The following is a 27,702-nucleotide window of genomic DNA, read 5'->3' on the forward strand; positions in this document are numbered from 1 at the left end:
TGACGTCGGGCCCCAGCGCATTATGGGACGTCACAGCAAATGGATTGATTCAATCTGGACTGTACGTATTTGATTTCCGTTTTGTTTTATTACACTTTCGAGTTACTCGAAACTAATCGCATATTGCGAAGTGATTTTTCACGTGAGGCATTTCTTGTATCGGTAAAATATTCGTGAAATATGTATCCACCGCGTGCTTGTTTCAGTGTGGTTGGAAATTGTCGTTCTGTACTGGAAACGGAAACTTCCAACCCAACGTCATCACTCAGCCATGCAGTAGCTACTAGCAACACCCCGCAACAAAAGTGGAATCTTGGTAATTCGATATAACAAGTTAAAAACAAGATATTATCAAAAGCTCAATCTGGTCGTTATTACAAATCGTAGTTTGCGTTTTGTATTAAAATTGCTAATAAGCTCCGCTTGTTGAACTGAGTTCGTCCTAATTGTGTAACGTTGTCAGTTTAAATGAGTGACGAAGTTCTGTCAAACACACCAACGAATTAAGCTATAAAAAGGTAAATGAGTGACCAAAAACGTCTTATATGATGATATGACCCTATAATTTTGACCATACCGGAGTTTTAATCAATCTGTTCCCATATTTATGTGAGTACGATGTGTATTATTACATCCCAGGCATGGCGAAGGTGGCGACAGATGAGGACCTTGTTTCGGAGTACCTGACCCAGAACCGAGAGGTGGCCCAGTGGGTCGACACTTTAAGAGGCTACTGTGAAAACACCAAACAGTGGTTAGCTCGCAGAGAGTTCATCCTTAAAAACATGGACGCATACCCTGCAGTAAAACCAGGAGTCTCGAGTAGCAACCTGGACCGGCTCCTGTCTCTCTCTATGGTTTGGGCGAACCATGTTTTTCTCGGCTGCAGGTAGGACACACACACCAGTGGAGCCCAATGACAAACGGGACTGCAAATTAGAGGCTACAAAAATCCTGTGGCTGTAGAGTGTCCTTGAGAGTCTTGAAAGGCACTTAGAAATTAAATGTATTATTATTTTTATTATTAAATATCTTCCTTTCTTCCCATTCTCTAAGCTACCCGGAGGATGTCATGGATAAAATTACAGAGATGGGTGAAGGAATAGTTGTCGATGGTCGTCCAGTTCATAAAACTACACGCAAGGAAAAATGCAGTACCCCCTTCGGTAAGATAAACTTGATTGAAAGCGTTTTGCTAATGTTAAAAGTTGTGTGAGCTCGAAAGTGTAATTATTTTATCTTGCATGTAATATTCAATACCGACACCACACTGATCAATCAGGCTCCACAAACAACCCGCACAAGCCATCTGTACACTTGATGCAAAAAGCTATCAACCCAGCTAAACAGAACACAATTGATGAGGAACAAGGTAGAATTATCACAGAGAAAGCACCTACAAGGGATCATTCCTCAAGATGGTGAAAGAAGGTTATGTTCCTCACCAAGTGTTTAATGCTGAGGAAACCGGACACTCCATTCCATCAACAACCATCACAAAGGTAAATAAAATAACTATTATAAAGTACAAGTACAGTTTATTTCTTTAATTATAATACCATAACACATTTATTATACGTAAAATAAGGTATATTTTGTGTACTTTTAAGGCTTAGAAAGTAGAAAATTATGTTTTATGGGGACCTGGGAACGGATTATTCTCAATTTAATGGTTTCATATGGGAAATTATTTTTGGGGATACACACTTCGCTTTACACACTGTCTGGGAACCAATTAAGTTTGTAAGCCAAGGTATCACTGTAAATAAATAACATGCTACAGTTTTACAGTGATTCAAAAGTGCAAGCTTATACTGTATTGAGTCTGTCCTAGTTACTGTTTACTTTCTTCCCTTAGTACCCCAATCCCTTTCACTTCCCAGGCACGTTATGCTTGAAAAGAAAAAGTGTTGGACATGTTATCATCTTTTCTGAAGGGTCATTCTTGTCGCTCTGCATTGCCGTTTAACTGTTATATATTAGACATCAATATTTTCATCCCATGGTTTTAGTTTTCATGGGTTGGATCTTATTTTATACAAAGCAAATTCATTTGCTAGAATGCTGAAAGTGTTCCACGTGCTTTACGTGTGACATTACCTTTGATATGCTGCTTGCTCACAGTACTCTTTCGTTGTTGGAACACTGCATAAAGCTGCGTTTCCTTCAGTCCGAGGAGGTTTCTTGAATCCTGTCAAAAATGTGAGAATTTTGAACGCGTAAAAGCTGTTCTGCTCTGTGATTTCTGTTTGTTCCTCATTGAAGTTGAATAGCAGGCTTGTCGTGAAACAATGATTATTCTCACCTCTTTATGTTCCCGGTAGGTTTAGAGCAGGTTTTCAAGGTTTTCATCATCAATAAACGTTCCAACTCAACCAAGGCTCATTTCTGGTTTCAGCATAAATTAATGTTTCCTTGCCATCTACTTTTGCTTCTTCACGAACAAATAAATCTTGAGTATCTCAATTTTTGGGTCGATTTAGCACTGTGTGCTAATGTGTACTGTATTACTTGCTACAAATTATTGTTACAGGTACAGTACATGATACAATGTGTTGGGTCATTATGACACAGATTTGGAAATGGTCCCCGATATGACCACTAGAGGGTAGCATTGTTTGGTCGCAGACGCAGTGAACAAGAAAACTTATCCAGCGCAGTAAAAGCACTGCAAACGAATACTACGTATAACAGTAATCTCTCGTTTTTCGCGTTCAAAGGGAGACCAGGACCACCGGCGATAGACGAAAATCTGTTATATAATAATTACACACGTGATAAAGGGTGCTGGGCGGATGCCCAGCCGATCCACCAACCTCTGATTCTATCTATCATTTTCCAGACCGCTTTATCCATCCTCATTAGGGTCGCGGGAGGGGGTGGGGTGTGCTGGAGCCTATGCCAGCCGTCTTTGGGCACTAGGTGGGGGACACCCTGAATTGATTGCCAGCCAATCGCAGGGCACACAAAGACAAACAACAGTCAGTCCACACTCACACCTCGGGACACTTTGGAGAGTTCAATCAGCCTGCCATGCACGTTTTTGGAATATGGGAGGAAAACGGCGGACCCGAAGAAAACCCACGCAGACCCGGGAAGAACATCCAAACTCATACCTGTTCACCTCCACGGCGCCATGCCCTTACAAACTGTCGTATTTTCCCTTACAAAATACAAAATAATCGTACACCGTATTTTTTTAAAACGTGTTTATGTAGTTTAACATGTTATATTGTACATGTGTTTCGTTATATCATTCTGTACATATTCTTAATATGCCTTCAGCCACTGCCCTTCCAATGAGTAAGACGCTGTGTTTTACCTGTAAACCAGTCCGTTTGTGGCAGGTGAAAATGGTCCCCGGGTATCCACTCAATGCCAATAACAATTCGTGAATCATCTTACTTCTAGCTTTATGAAGTATAACTGAAAAGCCACAGTGGCGCTGTCTGCAACCATCAAAACAAACCGCCGCCGGAGCTGTCGCTGGATTGTGACGTCGGGCCCCAGCGCATTATGGGACGTCACAGCAAATGGATTGATTCAATCTGGACTGTACGTATTTGATTTCCGTTTTGTTTTATTACACTTTCGAGTTACTCGAAACTAATCGCATATTGCGAAGTGATTTTTCACGTGAGGCATTTCTTGTATCGGTAAAATATTCGTGAAATATGTATCCACCGCGTGCTTGTTTCAGTGTGGTTGGAAATTGTCGTTCTGTACTGGAAACGGAAACTTCCAACCCAACGTCATCACTCAGCCATGCAGTAGCTACTAGCAACACCCCGCAACAAAAGTGGAATCTTGGTAATTCGATATAACAAGTTAAAAACAAGATATTATCAAAAGCTCAATCTGGTCGTTATTACAAATCGTAGTTTGCGTTTTGTATTAAAATTGCTAATAAGCTCCGCTTGTTGAACTGAGTTCGTCCTAATTGTGTAACGTTGTCAGTTTAAATGAGTGACGAAGTTCTGTCAAACACACCAACGAATTAAGCTATAAAAAGGTAAATGAGTGACCAAAAACGTCTTATATGATGATATGACCCTATAATTTTGACCATACCGGAGTTTTAATCAATCTGTTCCCATATTTATGTGAGTACGATGTGTATTATTACATCCCAGGCATGGCGAAGGTGGCGACAGATGAGGACCTTGTTTCGGAGTACCTGACCCAGAACCGAGAGGTGGCCCAGTGGGTCGACACTTTAAGAGGCTACTGTGAAAACACCAAACAGTGGTTAGCTCGCAGAGAGTTCATCCTTAAAAACATGGACGCATACCCTGCAGTAAAACCAGGAGTCTCGAGTAGCAACCTGGACCGGCTCCTGTCTCTCTCTATGGTTTGGGCGAACCATGTTTTTCTCGGCTGCAGGTAGGACACACACACCAGTGGAGCCCAATGACAAACGGGACTGCAAATTAGAGGCTAAAAAAATCCTGTGGCTGTAGAGTGTCCTTGAGAGTCTTGAAAGGCACTTAGAAATTAAATGTATTATTATTTTTATTATTAAATATCTTCCTTTCTTCCCATTCTCTAAGCTACCCGGAGGATGTCATGGATAAAATTACAGAGATGGGTGAAGGAATAGTTGTTGATGGTCGTCCAGTTCATAAAACTACACGCAAGGAAAAATGCAGTACCCCCTTCGGTAAGATAAACTTGATTGAAAGCGTTTTGCTAATGTTAAAAGTTGTGTGAGCTCGAAAGTGTAATTATTTTATCTTGCATGTAATATTCAATACCGACACCACACTGATTATTTCGACAGGGGAGATGGACATTCACTCAAACTTGAGACCTCAGCTGGTTTTGACCAGCAAACATTTGAAAGTGCACCACAAGTGTGAAATGAAGTTGGGAGTGATGGAATTGGAAGTTTTAGTGGAAGACAAACTAGCACATCACTGAAATACAGAAAATATATTGTTGTGATCATTTTAGGGAAGCTACTAACCACATAAACCCATCACTCAACGTCATGTGTTTCAAAAGAGTATAACACGCACAAAAAGAGCAGTGTTTTACAATCTTTTTTGAGCCAGGGAACATGAATTTCATTGAAAAAGTCCCGCAGCACAACCACTACCTAAAAATGTGCAAAAAACGTATTTTAGCAATTATGTGCTGAATTATAACTATAGGCGTTTTTTTCCATTGAAAAATACAGCTATAATTGAACACATTGAATCGGAATCAAATTAACATCAATCCAATATTTGGTGCATTCATTTTAATTACAAGTAAAATATCATCAATTAGAACTTGCACTTACTCAAGGTCAAATTTTTTCTATGTGACAATTGGTTCTTTTTATCCTTTGACATTTGCGCTCTCCCGCAATATTGTACCAAACTTGTATTTTTGTGTAGTTCCAAAATCATTCAAATGTATGTGCAGAGTACTTTGGGAATACTTTTTTCCTTCTGAATTGATTGTATTTGATTAGCCTTTATCAGTCACACAGTAGAGAAATTTGCATTTCACAGCAGCAAAGTAATGAAAGGAAAGGAAGAAGTAGAAAAACAAAATACAGAAGCTGCTGTAAAGTCAACCAACAGAATAACAAATAATACAAACACAAAGACACAGACAGTCATTCAATCTTAAGCACTCTTTGTTGTATGAAGCAGTTCTAGATGAAAACGGAGATGATCAAAGCGCCCTTTTCACCAGTGGATCAGGGACATCATGGTGAAATGTGCACACCTACTACAAGCTAAATGTTGAAAGAAAACACAAAGCTGTAGTATCCATTGCCGGAAAGAAATTGTCTCGCATCTCCTCTCCCATGTAAATCCACTTCACTTCCAAGCCGCGACAATTTCACCTATGCATCGGCGCTCTGCGCTGACGCTCCTTTCTTGTCATCGCGGGCTCCTCAAGCCATGCATCCAGCCGCAGACTGTCCAACAGCACCAACCTTTCCACTGAACAAAGTTGGGCTGTGAAAATGCTAACATTATAGGTGCAAAAAAAGCACAATTGCCCCGGAGCTGTCCAGAGCTGACAGTCAAATGGCACCGACATTCCTTCCGATCAAAAACAGTGCTGGCACATTCGTGCTGCTGAAAAGGCCCAACCACTCAGCAGAGTCTCTTCCTTGATGAATGTCGTGGCCAAAAATGCTGAAAAGCAATCCATATCCTTTCCACATGACGCACAACAATTCAAAGTGACAAAAGAAAACACAAAAACAACACAAAACAACAACAAAAGCAAGGCTCATGAGAGCATTTGTTGACGGCTGCCTACTCGGGTGCCATCTTTCATTGCCAACTCCTGGTATGTTATATTTGTAATGTGTAATTTTAATGTTATATTTGAATAGATTGCGCAGTGACTCAGATGTTCATACGTCAAGTAAGGTAAAAGAAAATGTACACATTGGTACCTCTACTTCTGAATTTACACCATTTATTTTGTCATTAGAGGTACCACTGTACATAAAAATGGGTCACGCTTGACATTTTGAATGTTGTGTATATCCTGGTTCAGTGAGTCTCAAAGTCTAGCTCGAGTACCACGTGTGGTAATCAATTTACTCATTTAGAACTCGAAAGAAATCAAGCGAATAATTTGAAAAAAGCAATAATGTTAAGTTCTTGCAAATATTTAGAATTTCCTTTTTTTAATTGTGTGTCGGCAATATATTATATATAACTATTCAAAGGACAACCGACTGTTTTCGAGTTGATGACGATGCCTGACGTGACGTCACGTCTGGAACGCCCCTGACCGTGAAAGCGACACACAATGCATTTTGGGTACTTTGTTTGGTCTGAAAACATCGTGTTGATCCTTGTTGATGGCGAAATTAGAAGGAAAACACATAAATAACGTGATGGTGAATCGTGTGTTGCACCAAGACGACTATTTGATACTAGTGGACACAAATTCCCAGCTGACAAATCAGCCCATTTCCAACGGAGCTTGGGCGCCATCTTGTGCGTTTTCCTGGGCGCTACAATGGAGTCCAGACGCCTCAAAATGACACAGGAAGGACTTCTTTAATCGATTGCAAACATTTATGCTTTCCCCTTCAGAACTATTTGAATCAGATTTATAACTGGATGAGTAACAAGAAAGCATCATCTATGAATCTGAAGGCATTCTTTTGATTCTAGAGCAAGGCAAGACGTCCTGGCGTGACGTCACGAACTGTTGGCAGGACTTTCTGAAAACCCCCAATTCGTAGCTCAATTTGTTGCAGTTTTAGCTCATTTTAAGTCACTTTTATTGGTGTTTTGCATTTGACTAAAAATATCAGCCTGTGTGTTTTGGGTATTTTAGATGCAATAAAACGTTTTTCTGATGTCAGTTAGGAAACAAAAAATTGGTGTCGGTTGGCCTTTAAGGAATGAGTTATTGTCAGTGCATTGGACTGCAGGAATTGGATTTCATAAAGATAACAGATGGCTCATTGTTTTAAAAAATGTTTTGACTGGGTTGTTTAATTTCCTTTCAGATTAAAAAGATCATTTGTAAAATAATGAATTATGTCTGTCGTTTGCAGCCTGTTTGTGAAAAGGAACAGTGTGTACTATGATTTAAAATGTATTTTTTGCCTTCATGCCATGCTTCTGTGTTTGCGCGCCCACACTTGACATTAACAGTCTGTTGTCTCATTAAATGTTGCTTCTCTCTTTTCTTGCTTGTCTTGCGAAGGAGTGCCCGGTGACAGCTGTGCCAAACGAGCCCGATATACTCTTAATGAGACCGACAGTCGACCGGTCGGGAAAACATCCACGCGACCTATGAATCAGAAATGCGGGCCGACCCAGCAGGCTCCTGGGGAGCACCAGCCTTTCTTCAACCGCCTCTACAAGGCCGTGGCCTGGAAGTTGGTCTCGGCGGGCGGTTTCGGCCCCAACCTTGATCATTTTGAAATACTATGTAGCTGCGTGGAGTCGTGTAAGGAGACCCTGACGTGCGTCTTTGTGCTGCTGAAGGACATCGTAGGCCTGCCGGCGGCTCGCACGCAGAAGGAAGGCCACGTGTGCGAAATTCGCTGTCAGAAGGTCTACATGGGCACAGGCTACGGGCGAGACGAGGCGGCCGCTCGAGCCATGGCTTCCAAAGAGGCGCTCAAAGTCTTCCAAGGCAGAAAAGTGACAGTAAAGATCGGCAGACGACGGTACAAAGGGAGGGAAGTAGAGGATTTGTTGTTGTTGGATGAGCAGCCTCGGAATCAGGGCTTCCCACCCGCGCTCAGTTACCCGTTTCAGGACGAGTGTGCAGGAGATGGCGCTTTATAAACGGGACCGACCTGCCCGAATGGATCTCTCGCGTCGACTGAACGGAACACTGAAGAAAGACATATTGGTTTGGAGACCAAACCACCCCCGTGTGCACCTTTGCATCTCACATGTACCTTGATGTCAATTAGAATTGTATTGAGGGCTGGCGGAAGCTTCACATTTCACAAATTGTGTTCTGCACTTTTTTGAACCAGGCTCAGCTCACTGTTTGAAAGCCTTTATTTGGTCAAGTTCCCTGGGAAAATACTTACTTTTGCCTTCCTCAAAGTAGCAGCAACTTTTATTTAAGTTTAAATTCATTATTTTTTCCCATTTAAGTTTGGTTTATATAAGAATAATAATAATACCGTGATACGTCGGCTTATGAACTTTCCGATTTACAAACGTTAAATTTATGAAAATTTACCTTGGCATACAAACTATTTTTCAGGATAGACACGGAGCTGCCACAATGAGTGAGTAATGTGTCGTTCACGAACGAGCCCGTTCTCCAGACAGCTTGTGTTGGTGCTCTATTCCCCGCCCCCAGTCGTCGTTTAAAGCCACGTGATTGGTCAAGAACGCAGCAGTGAGGGGGTAGGGTTCCAGACAGACGGAGTGAGGCTGTTCTCCCAAAAACAAAATGGCGTCTTCGGTTAAAGCCACGTGATTGGTCAAGAACGCAGCACTGGGGGGGTGGTGTTAAATATTAAAGAGACAGGCAGACGACAGAGAGAGAGTGAGAAAACACATGAAAGAGACGACAGAGCTTGAAACAAAAAAAAACTAATGTGAAAAAAAACAAAAGTCAAATGGTGAGAAAATGGGTAGAAAACAGTGAAATTTGGACTTGTTTCAACTTTGATAGTTCAAAAACAGAGTGTAGGCTGCAAGGTTAAAATATCCCATCAATCAGGCTCCACAAACAACCCGCACAAGCCATCTGTATACTTGATGCAAAAACCTATCAACCCAGCTAAACAGAACACAATTGATGAGGAACAAGGTAGAATTATCACAGAGAAAGCACCTACAAGGGATCATTCCTCAAGATGGTGAAAGAAGGTTATGTTCCTCACCAAGTGTTTAATGCTGAGGAAACCGGACACTCCATTCCATCAACAACCATCACAAAGGTAAATAAAATGACTATTATAAAGTACAAGTACAGTTTATTTAATTATAATACCATAACACATTTATTATATGTAAAATAAGGTATATTTTGTGTACTTTTAAGGCTTAGAAAGTAGAAAATTATGTTTTATGGGGACCTGGGAAAGGATTATTCTCAATTTAATGGTTTCATATGGGAAATTATTTTTGGGGATACACACTTCGCTTTACACACTGGGAACCAATTAAGTTTGTAAGCCAAGGTATCACTGTAAATAAATAACATGCTACAGTTTTACAGTGATTCAAAAGTGCAAGCTTATACTGTATTGAGTCTGTCCTAGTTACTGTTTACTTTCTTCCCTTAGTACCCCAATCCCTTTCACTTCCCAGGCACGTTATGCTTGAAAAGAAAAAGTGTTGGACATGTTATCATCTTTTCTGAAGGGTCATTCTTGTCGCTCTGCATTGCCGTTTAACTGTTATATATTAGACATCAATATTTTCATCCCATGGTTTTAGTTTTCATGGGTTGGATCTTATTTTATACAAAGCAAATTCATTTGCTAGAATGCTGAAAGTGTTCCACGTGCTTTACGTGTGACATTACCTTTGATATGCTGCTTGCTCACAGTACTCTTTCGTTGTTGGAACACTGCATAAAGCTGCGTTTCCTTCAGTCCGAGGAGGTTTCTTGAATCCTGTCAAAGATGTGAGAATTTTGAACGCGTAAAAGCTGTTCTGCTCTGTGATTTCTGTTTGTTCCTCATTGAAGTTGAATAGCAGGCTTGTCGTGAAACAATGATTATTCTCACCTCTTTATGTTCCCGGTAGGTTTAGAGCAGGTTTTCAAGGTTTTCATCATCAATAAACGTTCCAACTCAACAAAGGCTCATTTCTGGTTTCAGCATAAATTAATGTTTCCTTGCCATCTACTTTTGCTTCTTCACGAACAAATAAATCTTGAGTATCTCAATTTTTGGGTCGATTTAGCACTGTGTGCTAATGTGTACTGTATTACTTGCTACAAATTATTGTTACAGGTACAGTACATGATACAATGTGTTGGGTCATTATGACACAGATTTGGAAATGGTCCCCGATATGACCACTAGAGGGTAGCATTGTTTGGTCGCAGACGCAGTGAACAAGAAAACTTATCCAGCGCAGTAAAAGCACTGCAAACGAATACTACGTATAACAGTAATCTCTCGTTTTTCGCGTTCAAAGGGAGACCAGGACCACCGGCGATAGACGAAAATCTGTTATATAATAATAACACACGTGATAAAGGGTGCTGGGCGGATGCCCAGCCGATCCACCAACCTCTGATTCTATCTATCATTTTCCAGACCGCTTTATCCATCCTCATTAGGGTCGCGGGAGGGGGTGGGGTGTGCTGGACCCTATGCCAGCCGTCTTTGGGCACTAGGTGGGGGACACCCTGAATTGATTGCCAGCCAATCGCAGGGCACACAAAGACAAACAACAGTCAGTCCACACTCACACCTCGGGACACTTTGGAGAGTTCAATCAGCCTGCCATGCACGTTTTTGGAATATGGGAGGAAAACGGCGGACCCGAAGAAAACCCACGCAGACCCGGGAAGAACATCCAAACTCATACCTGTTCACCTCCACGGCGCCATGCCCTTACAAACTGTCATATTTTCCCTTACAAAATACAAAATAATCGTACACCGTATTTTTTTAAAACGTGTTTATGTAGTTTAACATGTTATATTGTACATGTGTTTCGTTATATCATTCTGTACATATTCTTAATAAATGATGAAATAACATGATGAATGATGCAATGGGAAATCCCCAGGCGGCAGATGCATACGCACATTAGCATCAAAGCGCTTGCTTCGTTTGCAACGAAAAATACGATACCGAGATAGAGGCTACCGCGGCGAACTCATGATTTGCCGTTTCGCGATGGTCGATGTAATTGACAAATTTGTGTTTTTCCGTCCAGATTTTCTTGTATGTCGTACACGTCTTAAAATGCATAATAAGTGTCTGTGGCCCCACAGAGAGGGGTCCCCCGCCCCTCCCAACCTGAGAGTAGGGACCTATCATAGCTGTGTCCGGCGCCACCATGTCTGGACATTAGGGATATATAAATGGGGCCGATACGACCAGTCAGACTTTAGTTCACTGACGAAGCCTCTTGGATAGGAGGCGAAACGTCCGAAACCTTCACTTTTGTACAGATGACGGCTGAAGAAACCTTCTCATCGATGGACCACTCCTGTACGACTGAGAGCTTACACAGATGTACTTTGTATGGCAAGAATGTACAGGTTGACAGGTATGCAAACTCCACACAGGGATTCCAAACCGGGTCTTGAACTCACAACCTCTGCACTGTGAAGTCAGCACGCTGACCACTCGACGACCTGGCTGCCCAACATCTGAGTCATTCTGCTTTTTTTTTATTCTGAACGTTTTTTCGCCCTGAAAAAAAATCTGTGATGCACTGAAACCGCGAAGTAACGAGGGATGACTGTATGCCATACTGTATCTAACGTTTCAGCAATTTACTGAGTAATTCAATGAGTGACAGGTGTCCAGCCAATCACACGATACGTGCAATGACTCGATGCAGACAAACTTGGCATTGACAGTACTTGTCCGTGTTTTCTGTTCCGTGACAATAACAGTGCGGTGGCGATAAGTGACGCTAATGCTAATCCCCTCTCATCGTAAAATGGTCAATGAATGTGATAAGTCAACTCCCAAAACCACAGGTGTCAAAGTCAAGGCCAGAGGGTCAAATCTGGCCTGCCGCTTCATTATATTTGGCCCTCAAAAGCTAAATCAAACTTGTGAAATTCCATGATGCTCGCTAAAGTCCGAAATGTAAAATTGTCCAACATAAACCACAATCACACTCATTATTTTTTACTTAAAATGTGAAAACTCGTTTTTATTTAATTTATCGTGTGCTCTATAATTAATAAGTAGAGGGGGTTAAACATTCTTCCCCAAATTCATAACGGCCCCACAGAGGATACCGTAACGACAATGTGGCCCGCGGCAAAAAATGAGTTTGACACCCTTGCCCTAAACCGAAATATGAACGGACTGCGGTTGTTTTAAGTTCGAATGGCTGTCGGATAATACAGTCTATGCAAATAGAAGAACTATCAACTGGTTGAGGTATTCTCTTTGTCCAGTGAGAAATGTAGGCTCTGCAAAACATGCAAAGTTAAAGTTGTAAGTGAATTTTCCGATGGAGAAATATGAACGAAATGGAAGCTGGACTACCCGAAGCGACACATTCAGCAGAAAAGTCATTTGAATGATGATGGAATTGCCGATACAACGACACAAGATTGGAGAAGGGATTGGTACATTATTGCGGGAGAGCGCAAACGACCAGGAGAAAAAGAACTGGCTGTCACACGGAAAAAAATCTGACCCTGAGCAAGTGACTATATTTTACTTGTCATCAAAATGATGGCTGTGAATACTGGATTGATGTTGATTTGATTCCAATTCAATGTGTTAGTATTGCATTAATTTTCCATTCAAAACACTTTGAGTACCAATTTAACGAATTGTGAAAATAAACTTGTTCGCATTTTCAGGTAGGGGATTTTTTTTTCTTCATGGAAATAAATGTGTCTCATCTCAAAAAAAACATTGCATTACAGAATACAGAAGGAGTCGGGATGTCTTTTTTGTAACTCGAAATTCAATCAGTATTTTAAAGGACAACTGACACCATTTTTTGTTTCATAACTGACATCAGAAAAACGTTTTATAGCATCTAAAATACCCAAAACACGCAGGCTGACAGTTTTAGTCAAATGCAAAACACCAATTAAAATGACTTAAAGTGTCCCAAAACTACTTGAAAATGACCTCGGGATGGCGAGTTTCAGAAGGTCCCGCCCCCTTGTTCGTGACGTCACGGCAAGACGTCTTGCCTTGCTCTAGAATCAAAACAATGGCTTCAGATTTGGAAAAGATGCTTTCTTGTTACTCATCCAGTTATGAATATGATTCAGATAGTTCTGAAGACGAAAGTATACATTTTTGCAATCGATTAAAGAAGTCCTTCCGGATCATTTTGAGGCGTCTGGACTCCAATGTAGCGCCCCGGAAAATGCTCAAGATGGCACCCAAGTTCCATTGGAAATGGGCTGATTTGTCTGCTGGGAATTTGTGTCAACTAGTATCAAATAGTAGTCTTGGTGCAACACATAAAGATTCACCATTGCGTTATTTCTGTGTTTTCCTTCTAATTTCGCCATCAACACGATGTTTTCAGACCAAACAAAGTAGCCAAAATGCATTGTGTGTCGCTTTCTCGGTCAGGGGCGTTGCAGACGTGACGTGACGTCAGGCATCGTCATCAAGTCGAAAACAAGACTTCCTGAATATTCAGCGCGAGTCTTAAAACGTAAAATATAGCTATATGCCCTGGAATTTTTGTCAAATACGCTCAGGAGAAGTCATTCGAAGTGATTTTACAAATTATGGACACAACTTGTCCAAAGGCATCTTTCACTTTTTTGCTTCTTAACTGACATCAAAAAAACGTATTACAGCATCTAAAATACCCAAATTTTTTTAGTCAAATGCAAAACACCAATAAAAATGACTTAAAGTGTCCAAAATCTGCAAAAAAATGAGCTGCGAATTGGGCATTCGTGACGTCACGCCAAGACGTCTTGCCTTGCTCGAGAATCAAAACAATAGCTTCAGATTCGGAGAATATGCTTTCTTGTTACTCGTCCAATTATGAATATGATTCAAATAGTTCTGAAGAGGAAAGCATAAATGTTTGCAATCAATTAAATAATTTATTCCATGCCGTTTTGAGATATTTGGGGGCGGGAAATGTAGCACAAAAAGAGGCAGAAAATGGCGACAAAGCTCCTGTAAGGAATAAATCAGCCCGTTTCCACAGGCTGATTAATTCCTTCCATGGAGCTTTGTCGCCCTCTTCTGCCTCTTTTTTGGTGCAACACAAAGTTTTCAGACCAGCCAAGTACAGCCAAATGCATTGACGTGATGGAAGGACTGCTACAATATGTCCTTTTTTCGGGCAGGGGCGTTCCTTCAGTGACGTAGGGTGAGGCCTCATCACCAACTCAAAAACAAGACTTCCGGAAGTCTTAAAACGTAAAATATAGCTCTATGCGGTAAAATCTTTGTAAAGTACGCTCAGTAGAGGTCATTTGAAGCCATTTTACAAATTATGGACACAACTCCGGAGACGTCGGTTGTCCTTTAAAGATATATATTTAACAAAATGTATGTATATTGGTGATGCCCCCCCCCCACCCCCCTCCTCGGTTTTGGCTCAGATGAAGTGCAATTTGTCGATTGCGTCATCTATCTGCGTGAAAACATGACAAGCATGGGTGGTCTCAAGCCAGAGATCGAACTTGCGGCAGCAGCGATGCATTAGCTATGGGGTCCCCTCTGGCGACACCACTCAGTATTCTAAAAGACCAAGATGTGCATCAATAATTCAGTTCCCATTCCCTCTTGAAGCTGATCAGCTCTATGCACTGTGATGACTCCACTGATTGAGACCGGACCCTCACATTGCATAAGCATTTATTAATAGTACAGTATTTATTATAATTCACCATGATGTCCCTAATCCACTGGTTTATCTAGAACTGCTTCATACAACACAGAGGGTGCAAAACTGCTTAAGATTGAATGCCCGTGTCTTTGTGTCGTCATATTATTATTGTTTCTTGTTTTTGTTCTTTTGACTTCAAGATGGCGCTGCGAAAGTGGCTGCCTTTTCAGCAGCTCCTGTATTTTGTTTTTCCACTTCTTTCTTTCCTTCCCTCTTCCTTCCATAACTTTGCTGCTGGGAAATGTACATTTCTCCACTGCGAGACAAATAAAGGTTCATCCTATCCAATTCAATTAATACATTAAACTATTTATTAAATGAAATGTGATCGAATTCCGCTCTGGCTTCCCTGTGTGGAGTTTGTATGTTCTCCCCGCACCTGCGTGGGTTTTCTTCGGGTCCTCCAGTTTCGTCCCACGTTCCAATAACATGCATGGCAGGTTGATTGAACACTCCAAATTGTCCCTTAGTGTGAGTGTGAGTGCGGCTGGTTGTTTATTTCTTTTTGCCCTGTGATTGGCTGGCAACCAATTCAGTGCCTAGTGCCAAAAGACAGCTCCAGCACCCCAATCAACCTTAGTGAGGATAAAGTGGTTCAGAAAATGAATGAATGAATGAATGAATGAATACTTTCCTCGATTGAGTAGGCAGTGTAGTCAGAATATCTCATTGTGGCTGTGAGCTGTGACCGTGAATATTAAAAGTGTCAAAGTCATTTTTTGCCGTGGACCACATTGTAGTAATAGTTTCCTCTCGGGTGCCGCTATGAATTTGGGGAAGCCATTAGAATATTTAATCCCCTCCACATATTACATATCGAGCGCACAACAAATTAATTAATCACTAGTGGTCAAATCTGAAGTAAAAAATAATGACTATTACTGTGGTTTACATGGGACAATTTAAAAATTTGGTTCAGACTTAAGCAAGCATTATGGAATTTCACAAGTTTGATTTGCTTTCGCGGGTCAAGTAAAATGATGTGGTGGGCCGATTTGTCTCGCAGGCTTTAATTTGACACCTTCGTCAATGTGTTCCCTCTGATTGTCTGGTGCCGAGTCCATGCAAGAGTGAATGTGTTTTTGTGCTACATTCATGATATAATCTATGTACTTCATCTGTACCTCCTTGTAAGGTGTCAGACATTTGGCTTCTTATCCAAGATGCTTCTTCAGCGAACTAAAGTCTTGCTGGTGGTTTCGGCCCTATATATATATCCCTACTGCTATGATTGGTCCCTGCTCTCAGCTCCGAACTCATTACTTCTATTGTCCTGCCTGAGTATGAGGTCTACGACTGGCCTGATTGCCCCATTTGCTCTGGTATCACCTCATCAGCATAACTAAGCTTATGTTGCCTAAGCAGTATATTGTACGAACGGTCCAAATTGAACCTCACCCCACCATGGTGGTTTAGTGAAGGATTTTGCTGTTTCATGAAAATAGCTTCTTTTACTCCCCTTTCAAACCATCTATTTTCTTTCGCTAAGATTTTAACTGTCAAATAAGTGGTTGTTAGCTTTTAGGTGCATATTTACTGCCGATTGAGGCCCACTAGTATTATCCCTGCGAAGTTGATAAAGTCTTTTTTTTTTTTGGAGGATTTGTTTAGTCTCCCCAATGTATTGCTCTGCACAATTTTCATTCTTACAATGTATGGAATAAACTACATTACTTAGTTTTTTCATCGCTTAATGATATTATATAAATTTGGGCTGGGGAGCAGCTCACTATAGATGAGTGGTTACCATAAACACAGAAAAAAAACTATCTTGTGACTGTAAAGCAACCTTGAGAGTTTTGAAAGGCGCTTATAAATTAAATGTATTATTATTATTACCATATACATACTGTACAGTATTATACCCTCAACTGACTGGCGACCAGCCTTTTGGGCAAAGTGTAATGGGATAGGCAACATTTTGCCTGTGATCCTAAACAAGATAATCGCTCAAAGATGGACAGATTGGAATGGAAAGAAAATTGCTCCAGGCACATCATATTTTGTTGGTCTTGTCTTGCATTGTCTTGACAAGTCGCAATGTTTCTATCAAAGATCCATTCTGTGGCGAAGTAATATCTTTTTCAGGCTCTGTCGTTTTGTCTCCTGTTCTCGATCCATCACGCTCTCAATCACACGCTGCCTCTTTCCCTCATTTACCTTTATCTGTGTCGCCGCCAAATTGTTGCACACAAACGAGCACCGCCACACTGTCAGTCTGGGAAAAAAATCTGTCACATTACCATTGGAGGCAATACCCTCAGGGAATCAGTGACAAATCCTCCCTGTCTAGATGTGCAAGAATCAAGATTAACACGATTTATTAAGGCAGAACCCAATTAACAGCTGTTTATACAGTCTTAATGAAAATGCATGATCAGAGTGATGGGAATTTGTTGTTTTTTCCCCAAATCCTTTGTGCAGGCTTCCTGATAGAGACAAGAGAGAATAAGAAGTTATCATATTTAAAAGTCCCATGCTTAGCTGGCCAACCAAACAATAGGCCCACAGTGAAGGCGCAGATGGCCACAGTAAATATGAATGTAACAGACACAGCCCAGTTAAACTGTCACCTTCATCTAGAGATCTGGCCTTGGAGAGAATTTAGGACTTGAAAGTCCCTCACAGGACGAGCTCATTAGCCAGGTTACAAATGTATCAGTTCAAGGAAAAGACAACCAATTAAAATATCTATGTTTTATTGTTTACAGCTGTTGGTGCTCAGAACGTCCAGAGGTGTGGTATTATAATCAAGAAAACTATGTTTTACTAATGTATCACTTTAATTTGCATGTACTCTCAATAAATAGCTTGGCAGAGGGCTGCAGAATTCAGACGTCGGTCACGAATGACTGCGTCTCCTGCCGGCAGTACAAGGCAATCTTTCTGGGTTCGAGTCTTGTCCACAGTGTCCGATCGAACATCTCTGACACTTCCCCAAAAACATATTGTAAACTCATTTTTGATTCATATAAAATGTTTTTTTCCTCTCTTTGTTTTTCTGTGTGGCAAGTACACACAGTGTACTTGTGTAGTTTTACTTCAGCCCTGTGTGAAACATTAATGCAATGTGTGTTGAATTGACAGTATATTAAAAAATAGTTCCTTTTAGTTCCAGTTCCCAAATAGAAACACCTCCCCCCAGAAAAAGGACTAACATTTTGTACTTGTCTCCTCTCCATTATTGATGCATGCTGACAGGTTGCAAAGAGGACGCTCGGGTAGAGACAAGCTCTGAGATGTGCTGCGCGCACATGAATGACCATAGTGCAAAAACAAGTCTCAAAGTCAACTTTGTGACATCAGAGGTCCCTTCAATTGTCCAGCTATTCAACACACTGGTTTTACGCCATGAGGAGGGACATCTAATGTGGATCATGATGTTTTTGTTTTGTAATCCCAAAAAATAACCCAATTGGAGAAAAAAAAGAAAAAACAACAACTATCTTTGGCTTGTTTGTGTAGAATTATTAAGAATAAAAATAAATCGATTTGAGTATAGGGGCGGCCCGGTAGTCGAGTGGTTAGCACACCGGCTTCACAGTGCAGAGGTCGCCGGTTCGCGTCCCGGTCCGGCCTCCCTGTGTGGAGTTTGCATGTTCTCCCCGGACCCGCGTGGGTTTTCTCCGGGTCCTCCGGTTTCCTCCCACACTCCAAAAACATGCATGGCAGGCAGATTGACCACTCCAAATTGTCCCTACGTGTGAGTGTGAGAGTGACTGTTGTATGTCTTTGTGTGCCCTGCAATTGGCTGGCAACCAATTCAGGGTGTCCCCCGCCTCGTGCCCGAAGACAGCTGAGATAGGCTCCAGCAACCCCCGCGACCCTAATGAGGAATAAGCGGTACGGAAAATGAGATGACATGAGATTTGAGTATAGTTCCGATGCAACTCTCACATGCCAAAATGGTGGCCAATTTAACTTTTATTTGGTTATATACATATACAGTGGGGCATCCGTTTACGAACAACTTGCCTTACGAACAGGTGTGCGTTTGTGGCATCACAGGTGCGCACCGCGGCTTTCATGTGAATCTCAGCCTGACACATTTCCCACACTGTGTGTCACTTCCCTGAGAGTAACTTTCTACTGACATTCTACAAATAAAGAGCCCAGTACCGATCTGCTAAGTCCTCCATTGCTACCATCCTTCGCAACAAAGCTTTATACAAAGGCGTTATTTAGTCGAAGCTTTCACGTGACTAATGACACCGAACTTGTCACATGCAAGTTTACAGCTGGGGCGGGGCCGCCGCTCCAGACTCCACCTGATGTCAATCCCCTCATCACCGATACTGGGACATTTCAACGAGTCGCTGTCACCTCACCAGTGACATGATTACGACACCTCGCGCCTCGGCAGTGTCTTGGACTTGCCAGCACAAGAGTTTGCTTTGCCTGAGGTGATTGTTGTTAACCGTGATCGCGTAAGTTTGTTGTTTTCCGGGATCGCAAGTTTTTTCACCCCCGCGTGCTATTTTATTTTGCCTAGCTTGATAGGCTGGACGGATTGCCCCCGCCCGCCTTCTTTTGGTGCGCCATTCCAGGCATCGGACTCGCGCCTTTTGTTGTAATAAAATCTCGGGCAGCACCTACGTCTCTGCCCTCTGCTTAGGGATCCAACCCCTTTTATTAACATTCAGACGAGCCAGCTATCCCTGTCACGCTCGGAACGTGACAGTATCATTTTGTTCAGGTGATAGAAAAGGCTTGGCATGATGTTACCCTTCGATCCTTGAAAGCAGCATGGAAGAATTTGTGATGTGCAGGCTTTTATTGAACAGTTCCATCCAGAAAAGACTGTGGCTATGAGAATTATCAACATGATGAATGATAATGTGATGCCTCAGTTTTCTAAGACCTTTCAAGTCAGAAAGCAACAGGAATCAATTAAGAGCAATCAACGACCATCACAAATGTAAATAAAGTGACTTTATTATACAGTGCAGTGTATTGTATTTCTTTCATTACAATACAATAGCACTCTCATTTTAATGGTTTTGCTATGGGAAATTATTTTTGGGGATACACACTTTTCGCCTCACACACTCTGTCTGGGAACCAATTAAGTTTGTAAGCCAAAGCCCCACTGTATAATTTGGAGGTGAATAAATGGGAATGTGAATGGGAAAATGTCAGTACAATGTGGCCCGCGACAAAAATGAGTTTGGGAATTATTTGTAGCAGCTTGGGATACACACTTTTCGCCTCACACACAAATGCAGGGCACCTAAAACAAACAACCTTTGTCCTCACACTCACACCCAGGGACAATCTTGGAGTGTTCAATCAACCTGCCATGCATGGTTTTGGAATGTGGGAGGAAATCGACGTACCCAGAGAAAACCCACGCAGGCTAGGGAGAACATGGAAACTCCACACAGGGAGGCCGAACTCACAACATCTGCACTATTACGTCAACGCGCTAACCACTGGACCACTGGGCCACCAGTAAATGATTACCATATTTTCTGGTATATAAGGCGCACCGCAATATAAAGCGCACCCACAATGAATGCTGTATTTTCAAACGTTTTTCATATATAAGGCGCACCGGAGTATAAACTGCACTATTAATGAATGAAAACACTTTTTGAAGATAATAAGGCTTTTGGGTGCGCCTTATACACCGGAAAATATGGTACATGTATTGAGTGGACATTAAGTGTTATCATGCAGTTCAGTTATTTACTACAACGGTGCCTGTTTATGATAGATTAATGGTTAACATGTGTGCCTCACAGTTCTGCGGTTGTGAGTTTGAAATATGCCTCCTGTGCGGGGTATACATGTTTTTCCACTTGCTTGCTTCCTGCTTGTTTGTAAAATCCTCTACATTTTTGTATCCTGTTCATCCACTCATTTTCTGGACTGTTTTGTTGTTGTTGTTGTTGTTGTTGTTTATATTTGCAGGTAGTTGCATCTTATACAAGGTGACATCGTGTGAAAGGTGGCCTCATATCTGGAATTGGCGGTCAATTAGACCATGTATTTGAGAAAGGCAATTTCACTGTCATTCACATTCACAATCTGTCTCCTGCTTGGAAGTCAGATAAGTGAACCACTTCATCACCACTGACTTTTCAATGTCTCGTTATTTTGCAGACATGCCTATATTAATGGTGATTGTTTGGTTAAAAGACACCTTTTAAGTCCGATACAATCATTTATAGTGCGCGGTGCCCCATATGGATGAGATCCAGGTGCATTTTACTGTATTAATGGATCACTTTCCAATTGTGCATAACTGCCAAGTCACAAAATTATGTGACAAGGGCACTGATCAATACAAAACATGATCCCCGTTTTATTATTGTTGTCATGCTAAATAGACACTGCACACACATCAGAAACAAGATTGCAACACTTTTTTCTCTTTTAATGGAACAATTCTAGACGTGAGTATATGAAAGTGTTATTCAAGCATCATACCCACCAAGTCAGTTGTATCCAACACAATGTAACAACAATCTCAATCACAACTGAACTGAATTGATTCTATACAGTCACTGCACACCTGTTGATGAAGGTCGGTGTCTAGTCTATATGTCAATACGTTGCCTCACCCGTGTGGGCATCAGTGACTCTGATGTGCTTCATATACAGTACATATTGTAAATAGACTAGATCTTGAGAAAAAAAAACTAATGTATTTTTATTATATATATTCTTCAATCATCACCCTCCTTCATATGACATGAAGGAATAGAGTGAACGTCACTTATTTTGAAGCAACATTCTAAATCTAAAGTCGAGCGGCCTCATAAGCACTTGAGCAGAAAAGAGTTGCAGAAAGCTCCCCGGGGACAGTCGCACATCTTCCCGATCCGAGCTCCTTTCCTCACCGCGCACTGTTCTCCAATGTCACACTGAATGAAGGAGGCACAGGACAGCGAGATTGACTATGCAGTAAAACACCACGTAGACACTGAACAGAAGAATAAATGTACCGTGGGGACTTGGCCAAATTTCTTCTCCCACATGGGCAGTTTTTTAGTCTGCAGCTTTTCAAGCACTTCCTGGAGAGCTCCAAGCTGCCACGCCAAGTGAAGGACAAAATCAACACAGTCAAACACAATAACAGCACCCACAAAACAGTTCTATTTACACAAAAATCTCTCGAGCTACATGGTGTTTTCTGAATGAAAATGTAAAGGATAAAATTTGTAATTTTGTCATTAGAACACGCACATATGTAGATTTAGGCAAGAATCGGGACATACAAAACTTACCAGTTGCTTCTCACTAGTCAGGTTTGGACCTTTTGGGTAGAAATCCCGAAGTGCTCTGGGACTGAGCTCCTCTTCAGACTCGATGTCCATGAACTGGGCTTGAGCGGAAGGACAGGAGTGGTGGAGCAACAGAAGCAGTGTGCACAAGAGCGCACTACTGAACCGTCTGGAGCTGTGCATGGCTCGACGGAGGGTGGGCGACATCGTCAGCATGATGTGATATGTCAGCGCAAAACACCTTTATATTTGACGCCTGCTCCACCTCATCCTTGGACCCCCCCCCCCCAACAAAGGTTTGTCATGCGTAACAGACGACTTGGGTGAGTCATCCAGTGAAATTTGCTGGGCAAATTAAGCCTTAACAAAACAACATCACTACTATGAATTAAAGTGTTTGTTTGAAGGGGTGGTGTCATGCAATGGGAATTCTGACCACATTGCTTTGATTACCTTTAATAGAGGTTGCTCAAAACATACCACTTGACATTCAAGAGATAGAAAATGTGGTCTAAAATAAAACATTATTATCATTATTAGATGAGGAAAAATATGTATAGTCCTCATTGGTGATATAATCCTTGAAAAACAAACAGCGGGGTATTCAGTTTTCATTCCACTCATCCTTTGATATAGTTTCTGTCACAATTTGCGTGATGGTGGATAGTTGTGGATCCCCCAAAAAACGGCATGAGGGAGCAGCAGGGTGTATTTGACAAAGGTTATTAAAATAAAGTCAACAGGAACAGGATCAAAGTCATCAGAACAGACAGGTACAAAGTAGCAACCAAAACCATGAGTTAAATATAACAAGATGAAACAAACCTGACAGGGTGAAACAAATACAATGACCCGACCCCAAATGGTCATGCTGGGAGTACTTTTAATTGCCACTGATTGAAACGACCGACATCTCTGCAGCTGCAGGCGGGGCCGACAGCGCCACCCGTTGGTCGCCAACCACAGCGTGACAGTTTTGTTGTTTGCATTGTTTTATCAAAGTAGTCTTAGGTTACCTACAGACTGTAATTTGTCCAAATATACTGTATGGATTGGATTATCCTTTACTAGTCTCACAGTGGAGAAATCAACATTGCACAGCAGCAACGTGATAAAAGTAAGAGGAAATTAAAGGAAGAAGTAGAAAAAATACAAGAAAAACATTGAAGTCAAAACAAAAGAAAAAAACGAAATAAACAATAATGTGACACAACACAAAAGACACAGACGGTCATTAAATTTTAAGATCTTTCTGCACCCTCTTTATTGTATGAAGCAGTTCTAGATGAAAGAGAGAGGATCAAAGCGTCATTTTCACCAGTGGATTGGATTGGATATGCCTTTATTAGTCTCACAGTGGAGAAATTTACATTTCACAGCAGCAAAGTGATCAGGGATGTCATGGTGAAATGTGCACATCTGCTACAAGCTAAGTGTTGAAAGCAAACACGAAGCTGTAGCATCCATTGATGAAAAGTGACTATCTCACATCTGCTGTCCCACATAAATCCGCTTCAATTCTCAGCCGCGACAGATCCACATACACATTGGCAGTCTGCGCTGACGCTCCTTTCTTCTTGCCAATAATATCACACGGTCACCGGCGAGCTGCTTTTTGTTATTCCAAATCACTCTTCTATTGCTTGAGACCGTTGCGTACACAACACAGAAACACCCTTAGCCACACGTAGCAATGGTGGACTTAGCATACTGGTACTGGGACGCTAAGTCACACAAACGCACACCTCGTTTGTGTTTCTATTCTTATGTTCGACCGTAATGTTCTTTTGTGTCCTCTTTGGCTTAACATTAGCATGTGGTCTTTTTCTGTCACATAATAGCAAATGTACTCCACTTGATAGCAAACCACGTCTCCACTCAAAGGGGGTGTGGAAAACTAGCCCGCCAGCCACCGTGGCGCTGTGTGGTTTGGTTAATTTTCCGTAAACTAGTTCGTATGCCAAGATTATATTCTCGGGAATTTAATATTCGTAAATGAAAAAGTTCGTAAGATAAAACGTTTGTAAGATGAGGTATCACACGGTCAAAAATGAGGCACCCTAAAGTGGACTACCGCCAGGGAGGATGTGACATGAGAAGCAGAATTTGGACGGGACACTCAAATGGCAAAGTCTTATATCCAAAAATACAGAGACAATTACAAAACAGGAATTGAATAGCAATATAAAAACAGCAAGCATGGTTGGACACAGCACGCGAGCGACTGACAGAAAGGCCTGGACACAGGACATTCTGATGACGTGAAACGGTCACTGAGCAAATTCATTTGTTGGTTCGTTTGTTCGTTGCTCGTTCTTTCGTTCATTCATTCATTCATTCATTCATTCATTCATTCATTCATTCATTCATCCATTCTCCGAAATATTTTATCCTCACTCGGGCCACAGGGGCTGGAGCCTCTCTCTCTCTTGGCAGTCCATCAAAGTCAAAGATGACATAGCTTCCATTCTTATGTGGGGTATTGGACAGTGGTTATTGTTGCTGGCGGCGATGCCACTGTAGGTGACTATGAAGCCCGATTCTGGAGCCACAAATCCTGCCGCATTGAGGACGTGTGAGGCCCGGACCGGGTTGCCGGGGCGGCAACTGGAGCAGCACAAAGGTGTCTTTGCTGGTGTCGCACGATCCTCCTCTGGGTGCGTTTTCTTCAAGTTGTGTCTCCACTTCGTGGCATAACGAACGTCAGAGTGGCCTGTTAGCTGCAGCAGACTCCAGATCGCTAGGCTTGATGCTGCATTTCTTTAGAGTCTGTTTAAGCTGGTTTTTGTATCGTAGCTTAGGACCACCAGGCTTCTTATTCGCTGACAAGAGTTGTCCATAAAGCACCTGTCGAGGCAAGCGGCAGCTAGGCATCCGGATGACATGTCCAACCCACCGGAGTTGCCTCTTTGCTAGTATAGCCTCGATACTGGTGGAGGTAGTGCGTTGAAGGATGTCAGTGTGTGGGACACGATCCTGCCAGGTGATGCCAATGATTCGTTGGAGGCACCTGATTTGGAATGCATCAAGGCGTCTCACATGGCGTCGATAGATGGTCCAGGCTTCTGCGCCATATAGCAGCGTGGACACACACACTGCTTGGTAGACTGCGACTTTTGTTGGAGTTATTAAGTGGTTGTTTTCCAACACACGAGTACGCAATCTGCCAAAAGCTTTGGAGGCTTGATTGATGCGGGCCTGGACGTCATCATCAATTAGACAGGAGGGTGTTAGAATGCTGCCGAGGTAGCTGAATTGTTGGACAACCTTGAGGGGTGTGCCACTGAGGGTGAACACTGGGGGTGGAGAACTCTGTTTTGCCATGACCTCCATTTTGGTTACATTGATCATGAGACCGAGTGATCGGTAGATGGAGGACATGGTATCAAGGTCATGTTGCATGGCAGCTGGGCTGTGGGCCAGCAGAGCACAATCATCTGCATACTGTAACTCGTGGATGCCGCTGATCAGGGTCTTGTCTTGGTCTTGGCCTGTAGGCGTCTGATGTTGAACAGGCTACCATTCAGGCGGAATTGGATTTGTACGCTGCCACCTTCCTGGATGGATTTATGGAAGAGGAGCGTAACTGCCATCAGTTGCCATCATAAATAAAATACAATTATAAATAGAATACATTAAATACAATACAATTATAAATAGAAACAAGAGATAGAGCTACATAGACAATGCAATTTTAAATAGGCGGGGTTAAAGAATTTGATGTTTCTCTTTATTTGTAGAATGGTAGTTGTGAGATCTCCCAGGGAGGTGACACGCAGATGTATCCCAGAGCTTGATCGTGGCGTGGAATCGTGCTGTGAAACTCCGTCCGATGCTGAGCGGGTCTCTGTGAGTCTGCGGGTCTGTCTGGGTCTGAGTTCGAAATGATTCTGATCTTCTGTCCCACGATGGCTGCGCTTTTATACAATTTTCAAGCGTGGGAAATGTGTCAGGCTAAGACGCACATCAAAGAGATCAAAGGGCTTGAAAGACATCAAAGCCCACAGTGCGCACCTGTGACGCCACAGGTTTTGAGATGGGATTTGAAGGTGGGAAGAGAATCGTTGGGAGGACGTGAGTTCCAGAGTTTGGGGGAAGAGCAGCTGAAAGCTCTGTCCCCCGTCATGCTGAGACTGGCAGGGGGGGGGGCACACAGAGATTGATGGAGGAAGAGGATCTGAGGGAACGAGAGGGAATAGAAATAGCTAGCTACCTCGTGGCACATTGCATTTATTTCAAATAACCACTGATGCAAACAAAGACATTTCTGTTCTGATGTGGTTGGGGAAGCTGGGAATCATGCTTGACTCCAAAATGTGTCACTAGGCACCATTTAAGCCACGCCTACCTACATCCGGACAACTGAAACTGTGAAAAATAGTTTAATGACATAAAGATTAAGAATTACATAGTTCTCTATCTACGCATGTTTTCCCACAACTATATTCAAACACAAAGGATGTACGTATTTAAGAAACAGATCGATCGATCACTTACAGAGTCCTTCATATTCTCCAGTGACAAAATAATGATCTCATGATCCTTGCTATACCTTACGTTACAAACTAATTTTGTATTAGACTCCAGTGTAAAATCGGCCACACAATCTGAATGGCCTGCCACCGACTTCAGTTGCACCACTGGACAAACTCAGAAGACTACATAGACAACTGAGACAGAAATACTAATGGATTTGTGGTCGTGAATGAAAAGTTACATTGATTTTCCCCTCATTAAAAATGGGTGAATGTGAGTCATGCAGCCTCAAGCGTGATCAAAGTTTTATGCTCGTCCTTCATAGTCAAACAGAAGCAGAAGGAAGATCAGTGAGGCGTCGCCAGAGAACACACAAGGATGAAAAAGGCGGCAGACTCCTGCCGATCTGCAAACATTTATCCTTTGCATTCCGACACTTGATAAAATGAAAAAAAAAGTTTTTCTTTAACTACATTGATGTGACTGCAAAATAAAGTTGCATTGACGACGAGACTAGTGCAGCGTGTTCTACCGGAAACAAATTCCTTGTGTGTTCTACATACTTGGCAATAAAGATGATTCTGATTCTGATTCTGATTATAATCTACTTAGTTTATACACACCATTGGCCAAATGATTGTTTATGCTGAGTGTCCTTGTGTTTTTTTTAAACTACTCCCAGGTGTGTTTTATTGATTGGGCAGAACAAATTCTGTCTCGCAACAAGTTGGAAATGTGACACGACCAAGATGAAGAATTATGTATGGAGGGTGGAGCTCGATGATAACAAAGAAATTATTGTTTATCCACTATGTACAGTGAGGAATTTGAGAAATAAAATGCACACATATACCAACCTTGCCAGACACGGTCATAATACAGCCAGTAACAAGTCTATGTTATATTTAGAATTACTGCGTCTAAGATTACTGCGTCGGTGTGCTCCTTATTTAGGATTTGAATGAATGAGCCGGGCGGCCCGCTAGGAGAGTGGTTAGCACGAATGGTTGTTTGTCTCA

The 27,702-nt window shown here is 42.0% G+C and overlaps 2 protein-coding genes across 7 annotated transcripts; one reads left to right on the forward strand and one right to left on the reverse strand.

Annotated features, from left to right (window-relative positions):
* The first annotated feature begins 13 nt into the window (after positions 1-13).
* On the forward strand, positions 14-10,247 carry cdkn2aip (CDKN2A interacting protein). 6 transcript variants are annotated; one of them, XM_088991903.1, is made up of 4 exons: positions 14-61; positions 640-889; positions 1,057-1,166; positions 7,678-10,247. In XM_088991903.1, the coding sequence occupies exons 2-4, from the start codon at positions 642-644 to the stop codon at positions 8,265-8,267; spliced, it is 948 nt and encodes a 315-aa protein (XP_088848029.1). In that variant the 5' UTR covers positions 14-61; positions 640-641; the 3' UTR covers positions 8,268-10,247. The 6 variants fall into 6 exon arrangements, with proteins under 6 accessions (XP_088848029.1, XP_088848025.1, XP_088848028.1 ...); XM_088991899.1 differs by lacking the exon at positions 14-61 and adding an exon at positions 74-316; XM_088991902.1 differs by lacking the exon at positions 14-61 and adding an exon at positions 216-518.
* Positions 10,248-21,284: 11,037 nt separating this feature from the next.
* On the reverse strand, positions 21,285-22,423 carry cart3 (cocaine- and amphetamine-regulated transcript 3). The gene is made up of 3 exons (XM_088993199.1): positions 22,211-22,423; positions 21,929-22,012; positions 21,285-21,847 (listed from the first exon to the last, which is right to left on the reverse strand). Exons 1-3 carry the CDS (start codon positions 22,421-22,423, stop codon positions 21,740-21,742), a joined length of 405 nt encoding a protein of 134 aa, XP_088849325.1. The 3' UTR covers positions 21,285-21,739.
* Between the last annotated feature and the right edge of the window lie 5,279 nt (positions 22,424-27,702).

Source organism: Hippocampus bargibanti, linkage group LG03, assembly GCF_051943395.1.
Source record: "Hippocampus bargibanti isolate YZ-2025 linkage group LG03, ASM5194339v1, whole genome shotgun sequence".
Lineage (NCBI taxonomy): Eukaryota > Metazoa > Chordata > Actinopteri > Syngnathiformes > Syngnathidae > Hippocampus > Hippocampus bargibanti.

What these genes read in the sequence shown, in the direction of transcription:
- cdkn2aip (XM_088991899.1), top strand. Translation starts at nt 181, where the DNA reads ATGTATCCACCGCGTGCTTGTTTCAGTGTGGTTGGAAATTGTCGTTCT. An exon ending in GCAACAAAAGTGGAATCTTG is followed by an intron (nt 317 to 639) that starts GTAATTCGATAT and finishes ATTACATCCCAG; the next exon opens with GCATGGCGAAGGTGGCGACA. An exon ending in CATGTTTTTCTCGGCTGCAG is followed by an intron (nt 890 to 1,056) that starts GTAGGACACACA and finishes CCATTCTCTAAG; the next exon opens with CTACCCGGAGGATGTCATGG.
- cart3 (XM_088993199.1), bottom strand. Translation starts at nt 22,423, where the DNA reads ATGCTGACGATGTCGCCCACCCTCCGTCGAGCCATGCACAGCTCCAGA. An exon ending in TGACTAGTGAGAAGCAACTG is followed by an intron (nt 22,013 to 22,210) that starts GTAAGTTTTGTA and finishes TTGGCGTGGCAG; the next exon opens with CTTGGAGCTCTCCAGGAAGT. An exon ending in AATTTGGCCAAGTCCCCACG is followed by an intron (nt 21,848 to 21,928) that starts GTACATTTATTC and finishes TCCTTCATTCAG; the next exon opens with TGTGACATTGGAGAACAGTG.